The sequence below is a fragment of the Amphiura filiformis genome, chromosome 15, assembly GCF_039555335.1.
Source record: "Amphiura filiformis chromosome 15, Afil_fr2py, whole genome shotgun sequence".
Lineage (NCBI taxonomy): Eukaryota > Metazoa > Echinodermata > Ophiuroidea > Amphilepidida > Amphiuridae > Amphiura > Amphiura filiformis.
The window spans coordinates 40,802,772-40,825,145 of record NC_092642.1 but is presented as its reverse complement, the minus strand read 5'-3'; the positions used below and the strand labels follow the sequence as shown (position 1 = coordinate 40,825,145).

At 37.3% G+C, this 22,374-nt stretch overlaps 1 protein-coding gene across 4 annotated transcripts in view; it reads left to right on the top strand.

Moving 5' to 3' along the window:
* The window catches only part of LOC140171644 (phosphopantothenoylcysteine decarboxylase-like), a 182,197-nt gene that overhangs the window by 74,665 nt on the left and 85,158 nt on the right, over nucleotides 1-22,374 (top strand). For all 4 annotated transcript variants that reach the window (XM_072194937.1, XM_072194935.1, XM_072194934.1 and 1 more), the window contains one exon: nucleotides 8,210-8,338. In XM_072194937.1, coding sequence (XP_072051038.1) covers nucleotides 8,210-8,338 — 129 coding nt within the window. The remainder of the gene's footprint in view (nucleotides 1-8,209; nucleotides 8,339-22,374) is intronic.

Genomic DNA, 22,374 nt, shown 5'->3' with positions numbered 1-22,374 from the left:
CAAACTTTCCAATTGACCTTGATTTGATGTCAGGCTTGCCAAAATTTGCATTCCAGTCTCCCAAGATGATAAGCATATCTTTGCTTGGAATCTTATCCAGGGCATCTTGGAGCTGACCATAAAAGTTTTCCATCACTTCATCAGATGCAGTGGATGTTGGTGCATAGACCTAGACAATTGATATGTTGAAAGGGTGACCATGCAGTCTGAGAGAGATGATTCTGTCGCTGATTGGGTTGAAGCCCAGGAAAGATCTAGCTGTATTCCTGTCCAAGATGAAACCAACTCCGAACTCCCGCTTTCCTTCATCTTTGCCTGAATAAATCACTGTGTATCCGTTGTCTGTGGTAAAACGTCCTTGGTTGAGCCACCATGTTTCCGAGATGCCCAGTACACAAATGTGTTGCTCTCCCATTCTTTTTGTAACGATCTCCAGCAGTGTTGTAGTCCTCGAGTACTGTCCTTGGCCTCGAGGACTCCTCGAGGACAGTTTTGAAGTCCTTGGTCCTCGGACATGTAGTCCTTGGCCTCGGAAGTGTAGTCCTTGGCCTTGGCCTTGGCCTTGGACCTCAAAGTCCTTGGTCCTCGACAACAAGGACCCGACAAGGACAGGCAAAATCATCAAAAATGCAGGCAAATGTTTAAAGAGTGATACTGAGTTACACAATCTGCTGCTATCAATTAGAACTCTTTAGAGAAACATGACCAGGATAGTTTTTTATTGTACCTGATTGAAATACAAAAAACTGTGTCAATATTTTGGTGCACTCTTAACTACCATCTTTGCTTTTTGCAAAACATGCACATGGTGGCCAAATATGCGGTTTTATATTCAAATTCCACTCAGCCAATATGATTCCTAAAATAGGAATACCGAATAGACAAAAAAGGTTCTTTAAATATTTTAAGAAACTCACTTTGATCTTAAGATAGATGCCCATTTTAGGCTGTTTTGTCGCACATGTTATACCACATAACTGTCTAGCATTTTGACATCAAAGTGGTAGATATACGGATCAAAGACATAAGCGTGATATATTGTAATCTTCACTACCGTATTTAAATGGATCAGTATTGTAGTCAAGACCTGTAGGTCCTAGACCGAGACCAAGACCTTCCCATCCAAGATTGAGACCGAGACCCAACCTTCCGAGACCAAGGCCACCCCCCCCCCTTCCAAGACCGAGACCTCTAAGTTCCGAGACCATGATCGATACCTCGGTTTAATTGGGAGGACACATCACTTCTATTTTATTTTAGTGGGTATGCTCCCCGAATTTGGGTATGATGGGTCTTTCGGTTAAGTTAAATTCAGGGGTCTTTCGGAGCTACACGCACGATTCAAAAACAGGGGTCTTTCCGGGGAGCATACCAGTATTAAAAATGAATTTTGTGTTAAGTGTCCCAGGGAGTTTAATCATAACTGAAACTGGAAGCTCATATCTGAACATAGTTTGAAAATACAACATTGGGTTTTTAGGGTTGAAACTAGAATAAAGAGCCCATTTTAGGCATGTTTATTTTATAAAGTCATAGGCCTATAGGCTTACCGTGCAGCATTATTTCGTGTGCATATAAAATTGCCTTATGTTGACGACAATATGACTCTCCCCCCCCCCTCGGTCGGGCATGGTTTAGTATGGTTCATTATTATGAAAGTCCTTGGTCCTTGGCCTTGGCCTCGGAGACAAAAGTCCTTGGCCTCGGAGGGTTGTCCTTGGCCTCGGACACCATGTCCTTGGCCTTGGCCTTGGCCTCGGATACCAAGTCCTTGGCCTTGGCCTTGGCCTCGGACATGAGGTCCTCGACTACAACACTGATCTCCAGCTTCCCAACAGTCATACCTTGAACATTCCATGTTCCTATGACTTGATGTTTTCTCAGGTTCATGCTGCTCCTTTCATGCTCAGGATTGTCGGCAGTACACTCTGCGTCATTACAGCTGTGCCTAGTCCGAACAACATGCTCCTCTTCCCCAGTAGCCATTGACACATCGTCTGGCCTGCGGGTCCCACCATTGGATGCCGGGTTTCTACATTGATTACGACCTCTCATATAAACTATCTTGGCCAAATATAAACTATCTTGGTAATGTGATCTACTGAAGATATAAAACATGTAGCAGGTTGTCTAATAAATCTATTGAGTATAGACCATTTGATAAATTATGCTATCTACTGAAGATAGCAGATTGCCTAATGATAATAAATTATATCTACTGGAGACAGTATTTAGACAAATAACTGCCAACCATGAAAGAAAGCATGTTTAAGAATGCTATCTTCTGATATAGTAGGTTGTCTTATAAATGTGATCTATTGATGATATGAAGTTGCTGAAGCTAGGTCATTTAATAAATTATTTATGTCACTTAATAAATTCTAGAGCTCTCATTGATGATTGATGACCATTAGATGTGTTTACTATCAACCAACACTGTATCACACTCATAGACAGTTACTATGTGGGTACTATCTACTGAATGTAGCAGGTTATCTAATCAATTGCATCTACTGATGATAGCAGTTGGGCTTATTAATGTTATCTACTGAAGATAATCGGTTTAATAAATTGTGCTATCTACTGAAGATAGCGGGTTGCTGAAGATAGGTCATTAATCAATTATATTATATCACTCAATTAATGCTACACAGCTCATTGATTGATGACCATTAAATATTTTTACTATCAACCAACACTGGTATCACACTCATAGACAAATAATATTAAGGACTGTCTACTGAAGATAGCAGGTTTTCTAATAAATTTGATCTACTGATGATAGCAGTTGGGCTAATGTTATCTCCTGAAGATATATTGTTTATATAGAGATATTGTGCTATCTACTGAAGATAGCAGGTTGACCAATAAATACCAGTTGCTAAATAATAATGATACATTTGTATCTTGTGAATATAGCAGGTTCACTAATAAAGATCATCTACTGAAGGTAGGATGTTTAATCAATTATGCTATCTACTGGAGATAGCAGACTGTGTAATGCTGCTATCTACTGAAGGTAGCAGGTTCACTAAATGTGATTTCCTGAGGATGGCAGCTTATCTGTCTAATAAATGTGATCTGCTGAAGGTATGCTGTTTAATCAATCATGTTATCTACTGTAGATAGCAGGCTATCTAATAAATGCTATCTACTGAAGATAGCAGGTCACCAATCACTGCCATGAACATGATCTACTGAAGATAACAGGTTGAAAAATAAATACCAGCTACTGCCAATAACAGGTTTAAGAAATGCTAAGTACTAAAGATAGCAGGTTTAATAAATCCTATCTATTGAAAATTAAGGAATTAAAAATATAAAAAATCAAGAAAACACAAGAGGTGAAACCAGCTAATAAAATTGTCAATGAATGAGTTTAGGACTGTCAGAAGCTTGCTTTATTACAAAAGCAACAAAACTCTACACTTTCCCAAATCGGCATATACTCCAACAAATTCTACTCACACAAGGATTCAGATTGCAAAGTAAACTGCCAGAGTTTTCTTAGTTGAGATCCAGTAACAGCCATTTTATATGTCTTTTTTTTATCTGCATTCCGCTCTTTTTACAATAAAATAAGATTGCCATGAAATTTAAGCACATGACAGTAAGTAAAAGCGCTTGTATTTCGTGATAGATGAGTTAATTTAACATTTGATCCCAACGCTTCATTACTTTTACTCTACAAATAAAGCTCCCATTGATCACGTTAGATGCAGAAACCAGATACAACTTAAGCACATAATTTATCATTGGGGGAAATTAGAGACAAGTAAGCTTTATGCCCTAAGGGGTTCTCTTTTCCAATTGCTAGTTTTACTCATTGCTTTAGGTGTTAGAACCATTGGTTGTTGTAGCATCCTGAACATATTGGATTGGATAGTTAGTCGCGGTGCCATGGAAGGGATGGCAAGAACTCTTCCCCCTCCATTGCCCCCCCCAGTAAAAACTCAAAATTACAAACATTCCACTTTTTGCTGCAATTTTGTGCAAAATGTGTTGATTTTGTCCCCAAAAAACATTGGCACCGCCACTGGATAGTGCAGCATTTTGCTTTTGTTTGATTTATTTTGTTTGTTCCTGTGTTTGTATGTGTATTTGTTTGTTTATTCTGCTTCTCATGAGCATGCAGTTCTATATGCGTATGCATTATTTGTATATATTTCATTTTACTAACTTTGACCTTGAATCATGAGAGTTGCATGGCCCAGTTAGGTCTTTGACTCTGGGGCAGGAGGTGCCCCGGTTAGATTCCTGGCAGGGGAAAAATTCATATACAATTATCTGCTCGTTCCATTGCTGCGTTTGGATTGTGGGGTAGGTGCAGTGGATGATAAAGACCTCACAGCCAGTTTCGATCAGGGTAATGTCTGGCTGTTTGTACACCCCATCTTGGTCCCTGGGCATCATAGCAGAGCAGTGTTTCAACACTAACTGATCTACCCAGGTTGAAGAAACTGTTAGTCATGAGCACTTGCACAAGACATTTATGCAGTACTTCTGAGAATCTTCGGGAAACCTATTAGAACGTATTTTATCATATCAGTGGAGAATTTGCTAAAGGATGTTTCAAATTTACTGCGACTTCTATGCCAGCTTCATTCAATGTTCATTCATTGTAGAGGTAGTTTCACAGTAGGGTGGATTTGAATAGAAAACTTCTGGAAGGCAAAAGTAAAATGCACAGACATCACCTTGCAAGAACTATTGTGGCAATCAGTGTCCTTGGCTTCTCTTGCACAAATCAAGCTAATTCTAATAAGTGTGAGGTCGTCAGAGGGATCCACCATGTTTTCATCATTTTTAAGGCCATATAAAAACTGATTTGTCTTAAATAAAACATGCATCAGGCAAATTATGATGCTATATTTAAAATCCATATGATGTCATCATTAGAAAAACAGAGGGGGATTATAATTTTTACACCAAAAATAGGGAGGCCTATAGAATTATTAAGGGCTGGTAATCCAAAATTTCTACTTATTGCAGTCTGAAAATTGCTGATAAATAAGGTCAATCAGTTGAAAGTCAGTTTAAAACATGCAAATTTCTAACCAAATATGTTTGAAACAAGGCAAAGAAATCCATACTACATTAAATATCAAGTTCTCGTCAGCTTTGAGACAAATGATTCCTTTTTAATTTAGCCTCACGCATTATCTTGATTAAAGTCATTGCAGACAAGGTTCTATTTAGTTTGTTTATTTTCATTGCCATGACAGTCTATACAAATAATTTGTACTGATAAAGGTATTCCATTACCACGTTATTAGTTCCTTCCAAAGCTATGATCATTATTACAAATTACCAATAGAGAAGGCCACTTCCAATTACAATACACATGGAGTATATACAGATAATTTGAGATTGCTTTAAAATTATCAATCGCTGTCATTAAAATTGAATGTATAAAATATTCTATTTAGATAAGATTTGCAATTTGATTTAGATCAGTGAATTTATGTCAAGAATGTATTCATGTATTATTTATTTATTTCAAGCATTAATGTGATGATATCAGGCAGAATGAGTCTTTGTCAAGCAGAATCAAAATCCAGTTTTTAAGTTAATTTTATTGTGTTGTGCCCTTGATTAAGGCACTTTATCTTGATTACTCTTCTCCACCCAGGTGTATAAATGGGTACCGGCATTCTTAAATGCTGGGAAGGTAACGGACTTGCTGCGGAGGAGGTGTGGCGATCGTCCCACAGTAACATTTCATTGTGGAGTCTGACCTAATCGCTATCAAAAGAGAGATGGGCTCCGTCCTGTAAGATACAGGTTTGACTCCTTTACCTTATGTGCCATTAGCAGACCTTTCTAATAATGTGATGAAAACCCCATGAATATGGGCGTTACGGTTCCATAGAATTTTGGTAATTTTAGTGTTGCTCAGAACAATAAAACAAAGTTGAACACTATTATTGGCCATTTCTCATAATCAATATTAGCGATAAATGACTCAGTAAGCTTGATGACATCACATAGCGCTCTACAAAGCACAGGGTTGCACTGTTATTGGTGAACATCAGAATTGGATCACTTCCTCCAAATCAGCAGCATTTGAAAGCTTGTCTTGTCTGTATTTAGATTATGAATATCCAAATAGCCAAGGGACAGGTTTGGGACAGTCAGGGGGTAAATATCAAACTCTTAATGAAACTGACTCTGAAATACATTGTATAGGTAAATATTATAGTTAAATAATATTTTAATAACTAAAACTAGTTTTATTTATGTACAAATAAGTTACCATTATGAAAACTCCCCTTGTTCTAAAATGAACGAAACTTGTGTACAAATTCTGTTACGCCTATTGCTTGGCATAGACTTGCAACACGCTACATATGTGCAGTTAGTGCGACCTCAACAAACGGTACCACGACAATGCAGGCGCTTACAGTCTACTGTGTGATAGACGACATGCTCCAATGAAATTCAGCGCTTATAAGCTAAACCACAGCCACTGAAGAAGAATATAAAACTATTGTCTGCCTTGACTTGTAATGATAAATGGAGTCAAAATTAGTATGTACACAAGGGTCAAAATCGACCCGGTCTTGTACGCGAGCGTGCAGAGAAGTCATCAATTTTCGGTGCATATGGCCATAAGAATTATTGATTGAATAGTTTGTGCAGCTTCCTCCAGGGAGAGAGTTGTGCAAATTTAGGCGCATTATTGGAACAGCCCATGGGTGTACGGATGCTAGGTTAAATTACAAAATTGATGAATGAGGGAAATTTGCTTGAACCGTTTAGTTTGTTTGAAGGATGGTAGGGTGTTGCATCAATGCTAGTGTTTTGTGTGGTTTGCTCATGATGATAGAATTTAAGCTAAAAAAGGTACCCTAATGCAATGCGCTATTCCAGTTGAAACCCATACACCCCCTGTAGAAGATATGACCTTAATCTCCCACACACATGGTGTAGATTTCAAATGGAGTCACCCGTTTAGGTAACTAAAAATGCACACTCTCTGCCATGACTTCCATAAGAAGTGTATGGATTTCAACTGAAACAGCCCAGTGAGCTATAGGCACATTACAGATTTTCTAAATTGCTTTTTGTTGAGAAGGAAATTTGTATTGCTGGTTAGCAGTCATATTTTTCTATATAATTGAATTAAAAAGCTGGGTATATAGCGATGCATTTGAGTGAGCTTTTAAAAGTCTGTCTGGTGTTTTATGTGCTATAATTTGAAACTTGATTTGAATGTGCATTTGAAATATGGTATGAATAAAATGGGAAAAAATAAGAAAGCACAAGGAAGAAAAGAGGACAAAAATATTAACTGTAGCAGCAAGGCTAAGCTATCCTCCTACTTTAAATAATACAGATGCTTATATGTTGTAACTAAAATGTCCATTATAAACAGGTGCAAAATATAAAGTGAAGTCTCAAGCGAAATGAAACTTGTTGTTGGCTGTTTGCTACACTAGTGATTGGCTCACTGAGTCACGGAAATGGATTCAAACTCATCATCAAGACAAAATGAAGGAAGTAATGAATTTTTTCTCTTGTGTTTCACTTCAATATTAATCATTTTCAAAGATCAGAGCTTCCGGTCGTATTGTCGCATTACCGGCTGTTGTTAATATCAAAGTTGAAGTTGTATTAAACATCGCAATTTTAGATCTTCCAATATAACATCGAAAAATTCTCAGTAAATCATAAGGACCTCTCAATGGAACTGACCTTTTATCCGTCAATAATGGGTTGCTTTTTTTTCAATACAAGTTACTAAAATTATTTTAAGGCATACTCACTGGTGGGGTGGCACCAAAGGAGGAGGGGTCATCTTGATGGAATTCCCCCAAACCTAGGGCTTGTCCCCCAGTCAGGACAAAAAAACAACTGGAAATCCACTTATTTTAAAATAATTGCCCAATTTTTGAAAAGTTTTCTAATTTCCCCCTCCTCAAATGGTCACCCCACCATTTCCCCCAGTAAAATGTCTGACACAGCCACTGAGCATACTGACCAGTGACCAATGTGTAGCATAGTGCCATGGTTGAATCATAGCAGATGCAATATCTGGCTACTTCTGTTGCATAAGCCTAAGCATAGGAAAAATGCGCGATTTTTGAGAGTAAAATGCACGCCCCTGTTTTTGAAAATTTTGTGATGTGACTAACAGTTGATTAAAATCCTGTATAAAACCTATTAACTTATAAGCTCATTTTTCCTTTCTTGATTTCCATTGCAGGCATGGAGTAAAATTCAGGATCCTGTATTGCACATAGAGTTGCGACGTTGGGCAGATATCTTAGTGATAGCACCTCTTGATGCCAATACCCTAGCCAAGATAGCAGGTGGATTGTGTGATAATCTACTGGTAAGTGACAACTTTTAAACACTACAATATGGTGATCTCACACTAGAGAGCAAATTCTGAGATATTTTCTCAAAATATCAAGAGCTATCCTAAAAACCACTGAACCAATACTAGGCTTGTTTGTACTCATTTTAATGCATTTTGCATGCTGATTCTAAAAAGGGTCATGAAAATATACAATTCTGAAATTTTTTTGAAAAAAAAGTTGAAACTTGTCGTCTGCTGTGGACACCCGGTTGGAGAGAGTTAAGGATTTCAGAAATAGCAAACTTGAATACATGGCAAGCTGTTGATAATGATGATAACTCAATTTTCAAAATTGCCTCCTTCGGTCTGACTGTATCACACATTTATCAAGGGGTACAAGAAGGCCCCATCTGCAGTAGCTGCAAGGTGTCGTATTCTTAAATACGTAAAATACATGTATTATAATAGAATGCAGCAATTGTAAATTGTCCAGATGGCAGCTATTGCATATTCTTGTTAGATTTACCAGGACAACATGGCGAAATGGAGAATGATTGCAGAGAATGTTATTTGAAAAGTTTTTCATGAAACAAATCAGAGAAAATGGAGCATTTATATTAGATCCATAAACCAATATGGATTTGAAAGTACATCAGTGTGGATATATATGCTAGTTATTCACAGCATACATCTTTTGTATACATAAAGGTCTAGCCTTCGGTGGATTAGCTGTAATTTTCCAAAGCATTACACAATTATTTGCAATGAAAACATGCGCTTTCTCACGCCATATATGATATTGACGTCTAATAAGGTGTCGTTGATCGCAGTATGAGGATATTAATTCCATGTGTAAGTTGAATGTCTCATTTTTGTCACGAAAATGAGACACTTAACTTGACACATGGAATATTACATTCCTGTCATACTGGCAAATGGATGAGTTACATATAAGCATATTATGCATGCTCCAAAAATCTGAATTCTAAATATGTATCTAATGTCGGTTTGGCCCTGCAAATACTCAATAATTCTTGTGACAAAATGACGAGAGTGAACAAAAAATTTCTTGACACCATTGTAAATTACTAATAATGGCACAGCATACAGATTTAACATGATCTGACAGAATTCGGAACAAGTCACATTTTTGACATTTGTAAAGCTTTGTGTGTATAGAGTTTGCGTTTGTGAAGATTATCATTCATCCAGGTAGTAAACAGTATTAATATTAAACTATAATCTAGTCAACTGGACTTACTATTTTTGAGTGGGGAAATTTTCACGTCCAATCCTGAACGCATCATCAGCCCTACTGATGTTGTGGCGGCAAAAGTTCATTGACCTGTGAAACGGATGTTGTAGTATCACATCACCTATGAGTTCAACCTGAGAGGTATCTTCCTGATCGCTGAACTGTAGGCCCCGCCAAGTTGTGACGAGGCCGCCTCCCCTGTTAAGTGAAGGCTCCTCCCGTTTCACGTAAATCGCTTCTTTGACCCCTCTCTCAAACCATCTGCTTTCTCTGTCCAAGATTTTCACATCCTTGTTATCAAACGAATGCTTTGTAATGTCCAAATGCGTATAGACGGCGGAGTCACCGCAACCAGTGCTGGCTCGTCTATGCTGGTACATACGTTTAGCAAGCGTGTGTCTAGTCTCCCCTATGTACAGCTCTTCGCATCCACTGTCTTGACACTGAATCGCGAACGATGTTGCTTTGCTTGTCTTTAGGTTGTTTATCCTTGGGGTGGACTAGCGCTTGTCGTAAAGTGTTCTTGGGTTTGAAAGATACCGGTACCCCTTTGTCGCGAAAAATCCGACGGAGTTTCTCTGAAAGTCCGGAGATGTAGGGATAGTGATGTTCCTATCATGAGTCACCTCACCGTCATCCTGAGTCTTACGTGCGGGAGCGGTTTCGTCGGTAGATTTGGTCTGAGCGAGTGCTTTGTGAAAGGTCAATTACGATAACCGCAAAGGTTCAGTGCTTTTTGTAGATGTTCCGTTCCTGTTCCTTTGCGTCCTCACTAGAGGGAATAGTGTTCGCTCTATGAAATAAAGTGCGATACACCCAGTTTGTGCACCAATGGGTGGTGTGATTCAAACAACAGATACTGATCTGTGTGCGTGTCCTTGCGGTAGACCGATGTTTCTAGGCTGCCGTCGCTTTGCACTGTAACCAAACAGTCTAGAAATGCAAGTTTGTTGTCTTTCAGTTCTTCCCGCGTGAACTTGATATGTTCATTGACATTGTTGATATGATTGTAGAGAGGGGCTAGTTGATCTTCACGTAGCTTCACCCAAGTGTCATCAACATAACGATACCAGTGCGAAGGGGGGGTACCAGCATACGATGTAAGGGCCAACTGTTCAAACTGTTCCATAAACAAGTTTACGACAATCGGTGATACTGATTAGCTCGTTATCGGCGGGAATTGATAGGCTTTTACCACTACGCCGAAAAGTAGGCCAACGTTAAGATAGGTGACCTGTATGGTCCATATGTTGCGTGTTAAAGAAAGTAGATCAAGTATAGGACTTCAATTAATAGTTTGTGATGCTTCTGGCAAGATGCCACAAGCTAGACAATTTCCTAAATATTTATCCGCAATGTTATAGGCCCGCCGATTACGAGCTGATCAAACTGTAGAACAAACCACCTGATATCAGAACAATGTTTTTAGCATCAATATTATTCAAGATTTGAATGATTGGACTATTCCAATTGAAATCCACACTATGTGTACCCCTGCTGGGGAAGATTTTTTTTTGGGGGGGAGTAATGCTTTTCAAATGTAATTTGTCAGAGTTAATCATTTTGAAACCCATACTCCCCTTGTATTATGGCTTTACCTATAATACCTTTGGAGTGAGTATTTCAAATGGAAATTGCCCAATAGTCTATTCTGTTTAAAACTAATACTCCCACTGTGGGAAACTTTAGCTAAATCTTCCACAGGGGTTAGTGTGGATTTTAAATAGAATAGCCCATTTAGTAAGGGTTTCTTGACATTAGTTTCATTACCAGTGTAAGATATAGGCTAATCACTGTTCTACTTTAACACAGGAGTAAATGGAGATTAAAATTTAAATAATCCCCAAGTCAATGTGCTTTCTAATGTATCTGAAAGTTCATTTAGTTCCCCTACTCAATATTCACAAAAAGTACAAATTCTGAATATGGAGATTTTCGTGTAAATGTCATCACGCCAATGTCTGCGGCAATTCTGTTTTGTAATCACTCTATGCATACATGTTCAATGCTATATGCGGTATCATTTTACATCGATTCTCAAAGAAACTGACGATAAAATCATTATATTAGTAATATGAGACATGCTCTACAAGTACTTGTATTTTCAAAGTACATCAAATGATAATAGTCACATCGAGATGTTTTTGCTCCATGGGACTAGCATGGTACGCACATTATATATCAAAGCATGTCACACATTATAAGTGTTGTAGGCTGTGTTCTAGTTCTTCAAATGAAGCGAATCAAATACATGGTTGCCAGACGTTTTCAGATCAAAAGAGCGGCAAGCACCGTGCTAAGATGGCAGGCAGTGGGCGATGCTCAAGTAGGCGCAAAATTCAAGAAAAGGAAGCTATTTGGAAGATTAAACTGACTGAATAAGTCAATGAAATCACCCAATTGCAGGATGATCACTCTTTGGATCGTTTTGTGAGTTCCCAGAAGCCTTTATGAATGTAACCATAAATACATCATACTGATACACACTGTATCGTTTATTGCACATAGTTCTGCAGTCATCGATTGCAAAGGATTCTGGGTATTGACAAAAAAAGTCTATTGAGTACACCTGCGCTTTATTAAGATCCATCAAGAAAGTAGTTATAAAAGACTTTAAAAGGATAAGTTAGCACTTTGATGGGTGGCTCAATGGCTCATACATCTGTGACAATTGGCTAAATAAAATAAAATTTACAGGCCCTGGAAACTCATATACCAGTGCAATACAAAGAGATGAGGACAGCAGTGACCTCCCCTGTGTATTTACTTGGATTGTAAATACTGATATATTGGATCATGCCTGTCGCAATTGAAGAAAAAATGCTGCTGCTATAATGGGGAGGCTATGTAAAATTTATGCATTGCTGTAAAGACTAAGTCAAACAACATCACATAAAAACATGTTGGACCTCATCCTGAATAATCAATTAAATAATGTTGTTTTAGATCTACGCAACCTTCACAATATTTTGAGAGAATAATGATGCACTATAAAATCATTATAAATACTGTGACAACCTAATATAGATACTATTTCAATTACAATTTTAGATAAAGGCTTGGAAAGTGTATCGCTATAACGACTAATGGTAAAATTGTGATGTCACTGTCCGCAGATAGATGTGTGAAGTTGCCTATCCGCAAACCTTTTTAGTTATAATGCATCATCCTTGAAAATACCATTAACAACTTGTGCAATTTGAAACAAAGAGCAACGACTTTGAAACAAAGTGTGGTGTGGCAAGCCATTTGAAAGTAGCCCAATTGTGTGTTTTTATAGCACGTTATAGCAACACTGATTAAATCTCTGGATATTGGAGTAACACTTGAAGACTATCACCAGGATGTATGGTGGGGTTATCTTCCTATGTAATAATAGACTTGATAATGCCCCTTGTACGAAACTTAATAGCCATCAACTCTAGCTTAATCACCTGTTATAGTGGGTATGTACGACTACTCATGCCTCTGATCAGATTAAATGGAACTGATGTGTGCGTGGATGAGAGTTGAGCTTTAGTTGTGATGCTATCAATATCTAAGTATACCTTTATTGAGTTTTACTTCTTTTGAAAAGTGTACTTAAACACAAACCAACTTTTTGCCCATTCCTCCAGAGATTACTACAAAGACGCCTGTTTATGTGAAAGAGAGTTGAGCTTCAGTTGTGATGCTATCAACTTTTTAACAATACCTATAAAGTTTTATCCTATTAAAAAGTGTACTTAAACGCAACCCAACATTTTTCCCCTTTTCTCCAGAGATTAAAACAAAGGCACCTGTTCATGTGAAAGAGATAAGAGCTTTAGTCATTATGTTATCAACTTAATTATAGAGTTTTACTTCTTTTGAAATGTATACTTAATCTCAAACCAATCTTTTTTACCTTTTCTCCAGAGATTTCTGGAAGGTACTTAACCGCCTTGTTTTGACACTTATTCATTCAACAAATAGATAATAAATGTATTGTTTTCAACCTCTGCTGCACATCTATCCTCATATAACAATAATGATACCATTAGTTTAATGTAAGAAGAAAACAAAAGATGGCATCTTGTGTTATACGAGATGATTGATACTCAACAGAGTTTCAAAATACGACACCTTTTAGTCTTTAACACTCTCTTAAATGAGCTGTTGATGATGGTTAAAAGGAATAAATGTATAAAATAAGATCAAATTGGCGATCAAGGCTTTTACCCGGGGAATTTCCTGAACTTTGGATCAATCAATTCAGTTGTCAGTCATTTCATCCAATGGGCAATTCCAGTTGAAATCCACACACCCCCTATGGAAGACATGGCATTAATCTTTCACACAGGGAGTGTGAATTTCAAATGGGGTTACCTGAATGTGTGACTCCATTTGAAATATACACCCCCTGTGTAGGAGATAAAGATCATGTCTTCCGTAGGAGTGTATGGATTTCAAATAGAATAGCCCAATTGGTTTGAGCTGTGCATGTGGAGCAGGGCATTGATGTGCGCATTGCAGCCATGTTTATTGTCTCATATAGGATCCAATGTAAATGCATAAAGCTTTTGAGTGTTTAAGAGTACGACGTGTTGAAGCTTCCCCCTAATGCTCTCGAGACTGATTGAAAGTCTGAATGTCTCCTGGACAATTAAAGAAAAATACACATGAAATAAAAAAAAACTTGATGTACTGCTGATTGTACTTATTTAAAGCCATATTATAACATTTGATGAGGTGGACGCCCTCAATATTTTTCACAATTCTGTTTTTTTACATGATTGTAATATACCTTATTAAACTAACATGCCCTGCAAAAATCAAGACTTAGGTGCTGTAGTTTTGTCAAAATTCACGATTTTGAATAAAACACCGGAACCGTTGTTTATTATTACGATGGAAATATTAGTCGAACGCGTATACATCATAGTACGTACACCATTTGTGGGGTGGTACACACACTTCAAAGGTCTGTGCAGTAACAAAACTGAAGGAGTGACATGCATTGGGGACATCTGCGCTGGTAGTAAATTTCAGTTTTCTTTGCTTTACCTCGGTTGTCCGGCTCAAAATTAAAAGGGGTCATATCTGACAGTAAAAGCTAACATTTTATGGAAAGGAAACAATCTATTTTTTATGGAAATGTTATAACATGGCTTTAACTTCAAATTCCATTTCTTAGGGAGCTGATGCTGAACAGAGGGGGGCAAGGGGTGAGGTAAGGGGCAAACGGCAAAATTTGATGATAATGATCAGAAAAAGCTAAAAAGTGCAAAAAATAAAATTATTAGTATCAGGGCAATCAGCATCTCTCAGGGGGCAAGAGGGGGAAATTACTGTTTTATTTCAGGAAAACACAGGGGACAGCTGCCCTCCATTCCCCCTGGCTACGCCACTGATGCTGAAGAATAATACTAACCAGCAGTTGAAATATAAGTACATTGTGGATCACAGATCCCTTTCAATGGAATAGTATTTAGCTATCAAATAAAACCAGAAAATTGAAACTAATGATTTATTGTATATTTTCCCCCGATTATAGATTATGCCCTCGGTTAATTTTAAATTATAATCAATACATTATGAATTTATATTGATGATAGACTAGTGATCAAACTGTTTGACTCGACATTTCCCCTAAATACAATCATGATAATCGTTTGCAGAGATGCACATTAAGTGCCTACCATTAATCTAACAGCACTGGTTTTGTACAGTTTTACAACCAACAGTAATTGCAATCATAGCCTTTTGACCTTGAATACTTATTGAATTATTCAGAATCCATAAACTAAATGGAATAAAACAATTATATCCATGCATACTTTATTCAACTCACATTGTATCTACATGCGCATTTATGTATATTATAAATTATTAAATGGTTTGAGCTACAATGTACATTGTCGTAAAATTTAAAATTATATGGCTTGTTTCAGAGCCAACAAGTCTCTCTTGCCTTAATTTGTTTCAAAGGCTACCATATGATAATAATTTATATTTGCTTTATTCTGTTTGTTTATTTCTTCTCTTTAAACACTGGTTATAAGTCTTTGGTGGATAATACAAATAATCCTCTTTTCTTCCATAAGGCTTAGGAAATATAAATATTTTGTTTGATCATAACTGCATTTAGATGATATCAATTTTGAAATGGCCTTTTGTGATTTCAACTATTATCTTCATAAAAGCTTGTAAATAGAGGAAACATGTTCCAAATGCCCAGGGAGGATTTAGAGGATCCATCATAAATGATTTAATATTGTCACACATAGAATAAATACACAGTCATAGGTTTATTTATTCTATCTCCAGCAGCTTTTGCAATAAGCAGTTTTATTTGGAGATAGCAATTATGGATTTTATTATCAGAACAGTACCACAGATAACTGTAATGATTAGTTTTTTACTATTCAGTATGAATGCTATCTTCAGAAGACAACATTTATTAATGTTATCTTCAGTAGACAACATTTATTAATGCTATCTTCAGTAGACACCATTTATTAATGCTATCTTCAGTAGACAGAATTTACTAATGCTATCTTTAGTGGAGAGCATTATATGAATACTATCTTCAGTAGAATGCTATCTTCAGTAGACAGGATTTATGAATGCTGTGCAGGAAATACTGAAGGTATATCTTCAGTAGACAGCATGTATGAATGCTATCTTCAGTAGACAGCATGTATGAATGCTATCTTCAGTAGACAGCATGTATGAATGCTATCTTCAGTAGACAGCATGTATGAATGCTGTCTTCAGTACACAGCATGTATGAATGCTATCTTCAGTACACAGCATGTATGAATGCTATCTTCAGTAGACAGCATGTATGAATGCTATCTTCGGTAGACAGGATTTATGAATGCTGTCTTCAGTAGATAGCATTTCATGGGCAGAATGCAAGACTATAGTAAGTGCTGTAGAATGTAATTGCTGCCTTCACTGGATAGCATTTACTAATGCTATCTTCAGTGGACAGCATTTATGAATGCCATCTTCAGTAGACACGATTTATGAATGCTATACAGGAAATACTGAAGGTATATCTTCAGTAGACTGCATGTATGAATTCTATCTTCAGTAGACGCCATGTATGAATGCTATCTTCAGTAGACAGCATGTATGAATGCTATCTTCAGTACACAGCATGTATGAATGCTATCTTCAGTAGACGCCATGTATGAATGCTATCTTCAGTAGACAGCATGTATGAATGCTATCTTCAGTAGACAGCATGTATGAATGCTGTCTTCAGTAGATATCATTTAATGGGCAGAGTGCTGTAGAATGTAATAGCTGCCTTATGTAAAGCACCTATTATTTGGTGCACAGCCACCTCATTGTTAATGGTTGATGTTCTGTATTACTTTCCTGGTGGCTTCTCAGCTAACCCAAGATATCACCTTTGTATGTAATTATTGATCCAAAGTAAATCCATTTACTGAAATATTGCAAATGACAGATATTACATTCTACTACTTCACTTATGATAGCCTTGCACTCTGTCCATGATTTATGAATGATATCTTCAGTAGATAGCATATATTAATGCTATCTCAGTATGCAGTGCTTTGATTGCTATCTTCAGTAGATTGCATTTATGAGTGTTATCATCAGTAGAAGATAGCTTTTAGAAGTAGATGCTTAATGATTACTTTTCTCATAGATAGAATTGAATACCTGAGTGGAAGAAGGGCCCAACTCCATCAAAACTGTTTTTGAGATATTAAGAAAAAACTTAATATTTGGAAAAGTTTTATAGACAGAATGTTTTCATCTTCAGGGGACCTTTAATACATGAACATACAATATTACATACATTCGAAATTATATATGATGTTTCCATGGCAACGGTACAGGTCTTAATACTGAGCTGGAGTTGGGCCCTTCTTCCACTAATATACTTGCAAGTGCCAGTTCCGTAAGCAGATGTGTTATAAATAGCTACAGAAATTAGGTAATTATCCATTAATTGCACAAGTAGAAGCATGTAATATGTTAACAAGAAAGTTTATTGTAGTGAAAAGCAGATTTCATGGATGAACAAAATTCCTCTTTAATCCAATATTTGTGGAAGAAGGGCCCAACTCCATGGAGTTGGGCCTTTCTTCCATGAAAACTCATGATTAAGTTTACGAGAAGCTATTTAGAGAGTGAATTTTGGCTCATCTTTCACACACAAGGAAGAACAGTCTGCTGGCAATAAAATGCTGGGTCTAACTCATTTTTGTAAAAAATTGGAGTTGGGCCCTTCTTCCACTCAGGTATTCAATTTATAAGCGTTATCTTCAGTTGATGCTTAATTATTGCTTTGCTTCATTGAATAGCATTCATGAGTACTATCTTTAGTAGATAACAACATATTCAACAGAGAACTGCAATTATTTGTTATCTTCAGTAGATAGCAGGTATTGATCATTGTCATCCATCATACCATTTGTGATTTTTATCTCAGTAGACAGCTGTGTTGACCTTCAGTATCTCCTGTGGTTGCTATTTGTGGCTAATGTGCTCCAGAAATCATCTGCTATCTTCAGTAGATAGCAGATATTGATCATTGTCATCCGTCATACCATTTGTGATTTTTATCTGCAGTAGATAGCTGCATTGACCTTCAGTATTTCCTGTATTTGCTATATGTGGCTGTTATGCTCCAGAAATCATCTGCTATCTTCAGTAGATAGCAGGTATTGATCATTGACGTCCTTCAATATCATTTATGACTGTTATCTGCAGCAGATAGCTGCGTTGGTCTTCAATATCTCTTGTAGTTGCTATCTGTGGCTGTTATGCTCCAGATATATTAACCCCAAGAGAACTACCTGCCGATTTGCCAAAAAGAAGTTTTCATTATCAATTGGCCCGATCAGCAACATTGTTAGAATAATTTGACCACACAAAAAAATTGGGGTGAATTATTTACAAAGCTCCATTCTGATTGGTGATTAAAGTGAAGATATCATGTAATTGACCAATCAGAGGCAATGTTAGATCAGCAGGTAGTGCTCAGGGGGTTAAGTATTCTTTTCTATGGTACTCCTGTTTCATTTCAACATTGATATTCACAAACATTTTATTTAACTTAAAAAGAAAGTTGATTCCGTTCGTGTTGTAAATTACATGGTAACAATGTAAATCAAATTCAGACTTTGGAATGTTTGATGTCGGTAATGTACTTTGATCGTGTGTTACATTTCTGTCTTTCATTTTCTGTTTCAGTTGGCATATTTCAAACGAGCTGATCAGTATAAAGTAGTCATTTGCCACCGGCATCATTCGTCATTTGGAATGTTTCTTCCGAAATAACACTCAACAATTACATGTCTACCTGTGTAGTACATGGGGCTATTCCAGTTGAAATCCATACACCCCCTATGGAAGACATGGCCTTAATCTCCCACACAGGGGATGTAGATTTCAAATGAATGCACCCATTCAGATAACCCTATTTGAAATGTGCACTTCTTGTGTGAAAGATTAAGGGCACGTCTTCCATAGGGGTGTATGGATTACATGTGCAATAGCCCACTGTGATTAACATTAAGTTTTGTAGCAAGTTTGTATCATTGAAACTTAAAATGTCACTATCAAGCAACATGATTTGTATAATTATAAGCTTCCTTCCCACATTGATGTATAATAAAAAGAAATTGTAGAAATAAAATTTTGCATATTAATCCCTCATGAATATTTTTGGCAATTTAAAATGCATGTACTTATATATATTATTTTATGTTTTGTACATTGTGAATTAACTAATCAAGGATAAATCACCTCCACCACGTGGAAGTGATTGTGCCACTTATAATCTGCATAGAATTGGGATTTATTTTTCCTTTTCACTCAGTCCCATTATCTCCATCATCTGAGTGTGCAGGTAAATAAGCCCCTGTGGTGGTGCAAATTGTCGGAATTTAAGGCGAGATGCGCTGCAGATAACATCAACAAATGCATCCCCAGGGAACTTATTTATGGTTTTGTTTTTAGGTTTTCTCGGATTTATGATCCGCTTTCCGCTTGATTAAGCTTAATATCCTTGTGGCTTCCTGAGTGTATTTAATGAGTACGTGCCTGGTATTTTGATGTGGTGTCAATATTATAAACAGCCAGGATTTTTTGGTCTTTACAATTTATATGCATGCCTTTATATTCAAACTTACTGGTACAATTTAATATTTCAACATGTTTTGTTGCGGATTGTTTTTTAACTTGGATTGTATATTTCTTCTGATAAGACATTTTTATGTGCAGTAAAATATTTCTAATGAGTAACAACTTATCTAACTTTTTTACCTGGTCCTTCAACTTTCAAAGGTGTAAAACATGACCTTCAGGCTGAAAAACACTCATGATTCAGACAGTCCACCTAACAGAGTTATAACTAGTCATGATTCAGACAATCCACCTAACAGAGTTATAACTAGTCATGATTCAGACAGTCCACCTAACAGAGTTATAACTAGTCATGATTCAGACAATCCACCTAACAGAGTTATAACTAGTCATGATTCAGACAATCCACCTACAGACAGTAAAGAGATTCATTTGGTAGGATTGTTGAAATCATAAACTGGTATTTTTGTTAGCCAAATCCAAATAGAAATTACTCACGAATCTGAGCTTTCGCCATCTTGGCTGATGGCTTGATCACAGATGAACTGGTCCACTGCTTTTCCCGCGAGACTTGGTTGCTAAGGACGCATCCTCGTTACCCGGAAGTGATGTTGATTTTAGCAAAAGGACATTGACCAAACCAGCGAAGTCGTGTATGACATTCCATGCAAAGGTTGCAACAAATCCTATATAGGAGAGACTGGAAGGCCGTTTGGGGTAAGAAAGAAAGAACACCAGAAAGACGCCGACAAGATTGCGACTAAGAACTTTACAAGAGCCAACAGAAAGCTATCCACCACAGAGCAGCACAAATCAGCAATAACCGACCACATAGCGCCAAGATAACCATGTCATCGACTGGGAGGGGGCCAAATTCCTTGACAGAGACTCGAATGCGTTCATGAGGAGAGTCAGGGAGGCCATCCAAATGGAAGGTGTGACGAAGGTGCACACTTTCTAGATCATGTATATGACCCACTGCTAAAATCAACATCACTTCCGGGTAACGAGGATGCGTCCTTAGCAACCAAGTCTCAAGGAAAAGCAGTGGACCAGTTCATCTGTGATCAAGCCATCAGCCAAGATGGCGAAAGCTCAGATTCGTGAGTAATTTCTATTTGGATTTGGCTAACAAAAATACCAGTTTATTTTTAATCCACCTACAGAGTTATAACTAGTCATGATTCAGACAGTCCACCTAACAGAGTTATAACTAGTCATGATTCAGACAATCCACCTAACAGAGTTATAACTAGTCATGATTCAGACAGTCCACCTAACAGAGTTATAACTAGTCATGATTCAGACAGTCCACCTAACAGAGTTATAACTAGTCATGATTCAGACAGTCCACCTAACAGAGTTATAACTAGTCATGACTTAGACAGTCCACCTAACAGAGTTATAACTAGTCATGATTCAGACAGTCCACCTAACAGAGTTATAACTAGTCATGATTCAGACAGTCCACCTAACAGAGTTATAACTAGTCATGATTCAGACAGTCCACCTAACAGAGTTATAACTAGTCATGATTCAGACAATCCACCTAACAGAGTTATAACTAGTCATGATTCAGACAGTCCACCTAACAGAGTTATAACTAGTCATGATTCAGACAGTCCACCTAACAGAGTTATAACTAGTCATGATTCAGACAGTCCACCTAACAGAGTTATAACTAGTCATGACTTAGACAGTCCACCTAACAGAGTTATAACTAGTCATGATTCAGACAGTCCACCTAACAGAGTTATAACTAGTCATGATTCAGACAGTCCACCTAACAGAGTTATAACTAGTCATGATTCAGACAGTCCACCTAACAGAGTTATAACTAGTCATGATTCAGACAATCCACCTAACAGAGTTATAACTAGTCATGATTCAGACTAGTCCACAGACTCCAACAGAGTTATAACTAGTCATGATTCAGACAGTCCACCTAACAGAGTTATAACTAGTCATGATTCAGACAGTCCACCTAACAGAGTTATAACTAGTCATGATTCAGACAGTCCACCTAACAGAGTTATAACTAGTCATGATTCAGACAGTCCACCTAACAGAGTTATAACTAGTCATGATTCAGACAGTCCACCTAACAGAGTTATAACTAGTCATGATTCAGACAGTCCACCCTAACTAGTCATGAGTTAGAGTTATAACTAGTCATGATTCAGACAGTCCACCTAACAGAGTTATAACTAGTCATGATTCAGACAGTCCACCTAACAGAGTTATATAACTAGTCATGATTCAGACAGTCCACCTAACAGAGTTATAACTAGTCATGATTCAGACAGTCCACCTAACAGAGTTATAACTAGTCATGATTCAGACAGTCCACCTAACAGAGTTATAACTAGTCATGATTCAGCCAATCCACCTAACAGAGTTATAACTAGTCATGATTCAGACAGTCCACCTAACAGAGTTATAACTAGTCATGATTCAGACAGTCCACCCACCTAACAGAGTTATAACTAGTCATGATTCAGACAGTCCACCTAACAGAGTTATAACTAGTCATGATTCAGACAGTCCACCTAACAGAGTTATAACTAGTCATGATTCAGACAGTCCACCTAACAGAGTTATAACTAGTCATGATTCAGACAGTCCACTAAGTTATAACTAGTCATGATTCAGACAGTCCACCTAACAGAGTTATAACTAGTCATGATTCAGACAATCCACCTAACAGAGTTATAACTAGTCA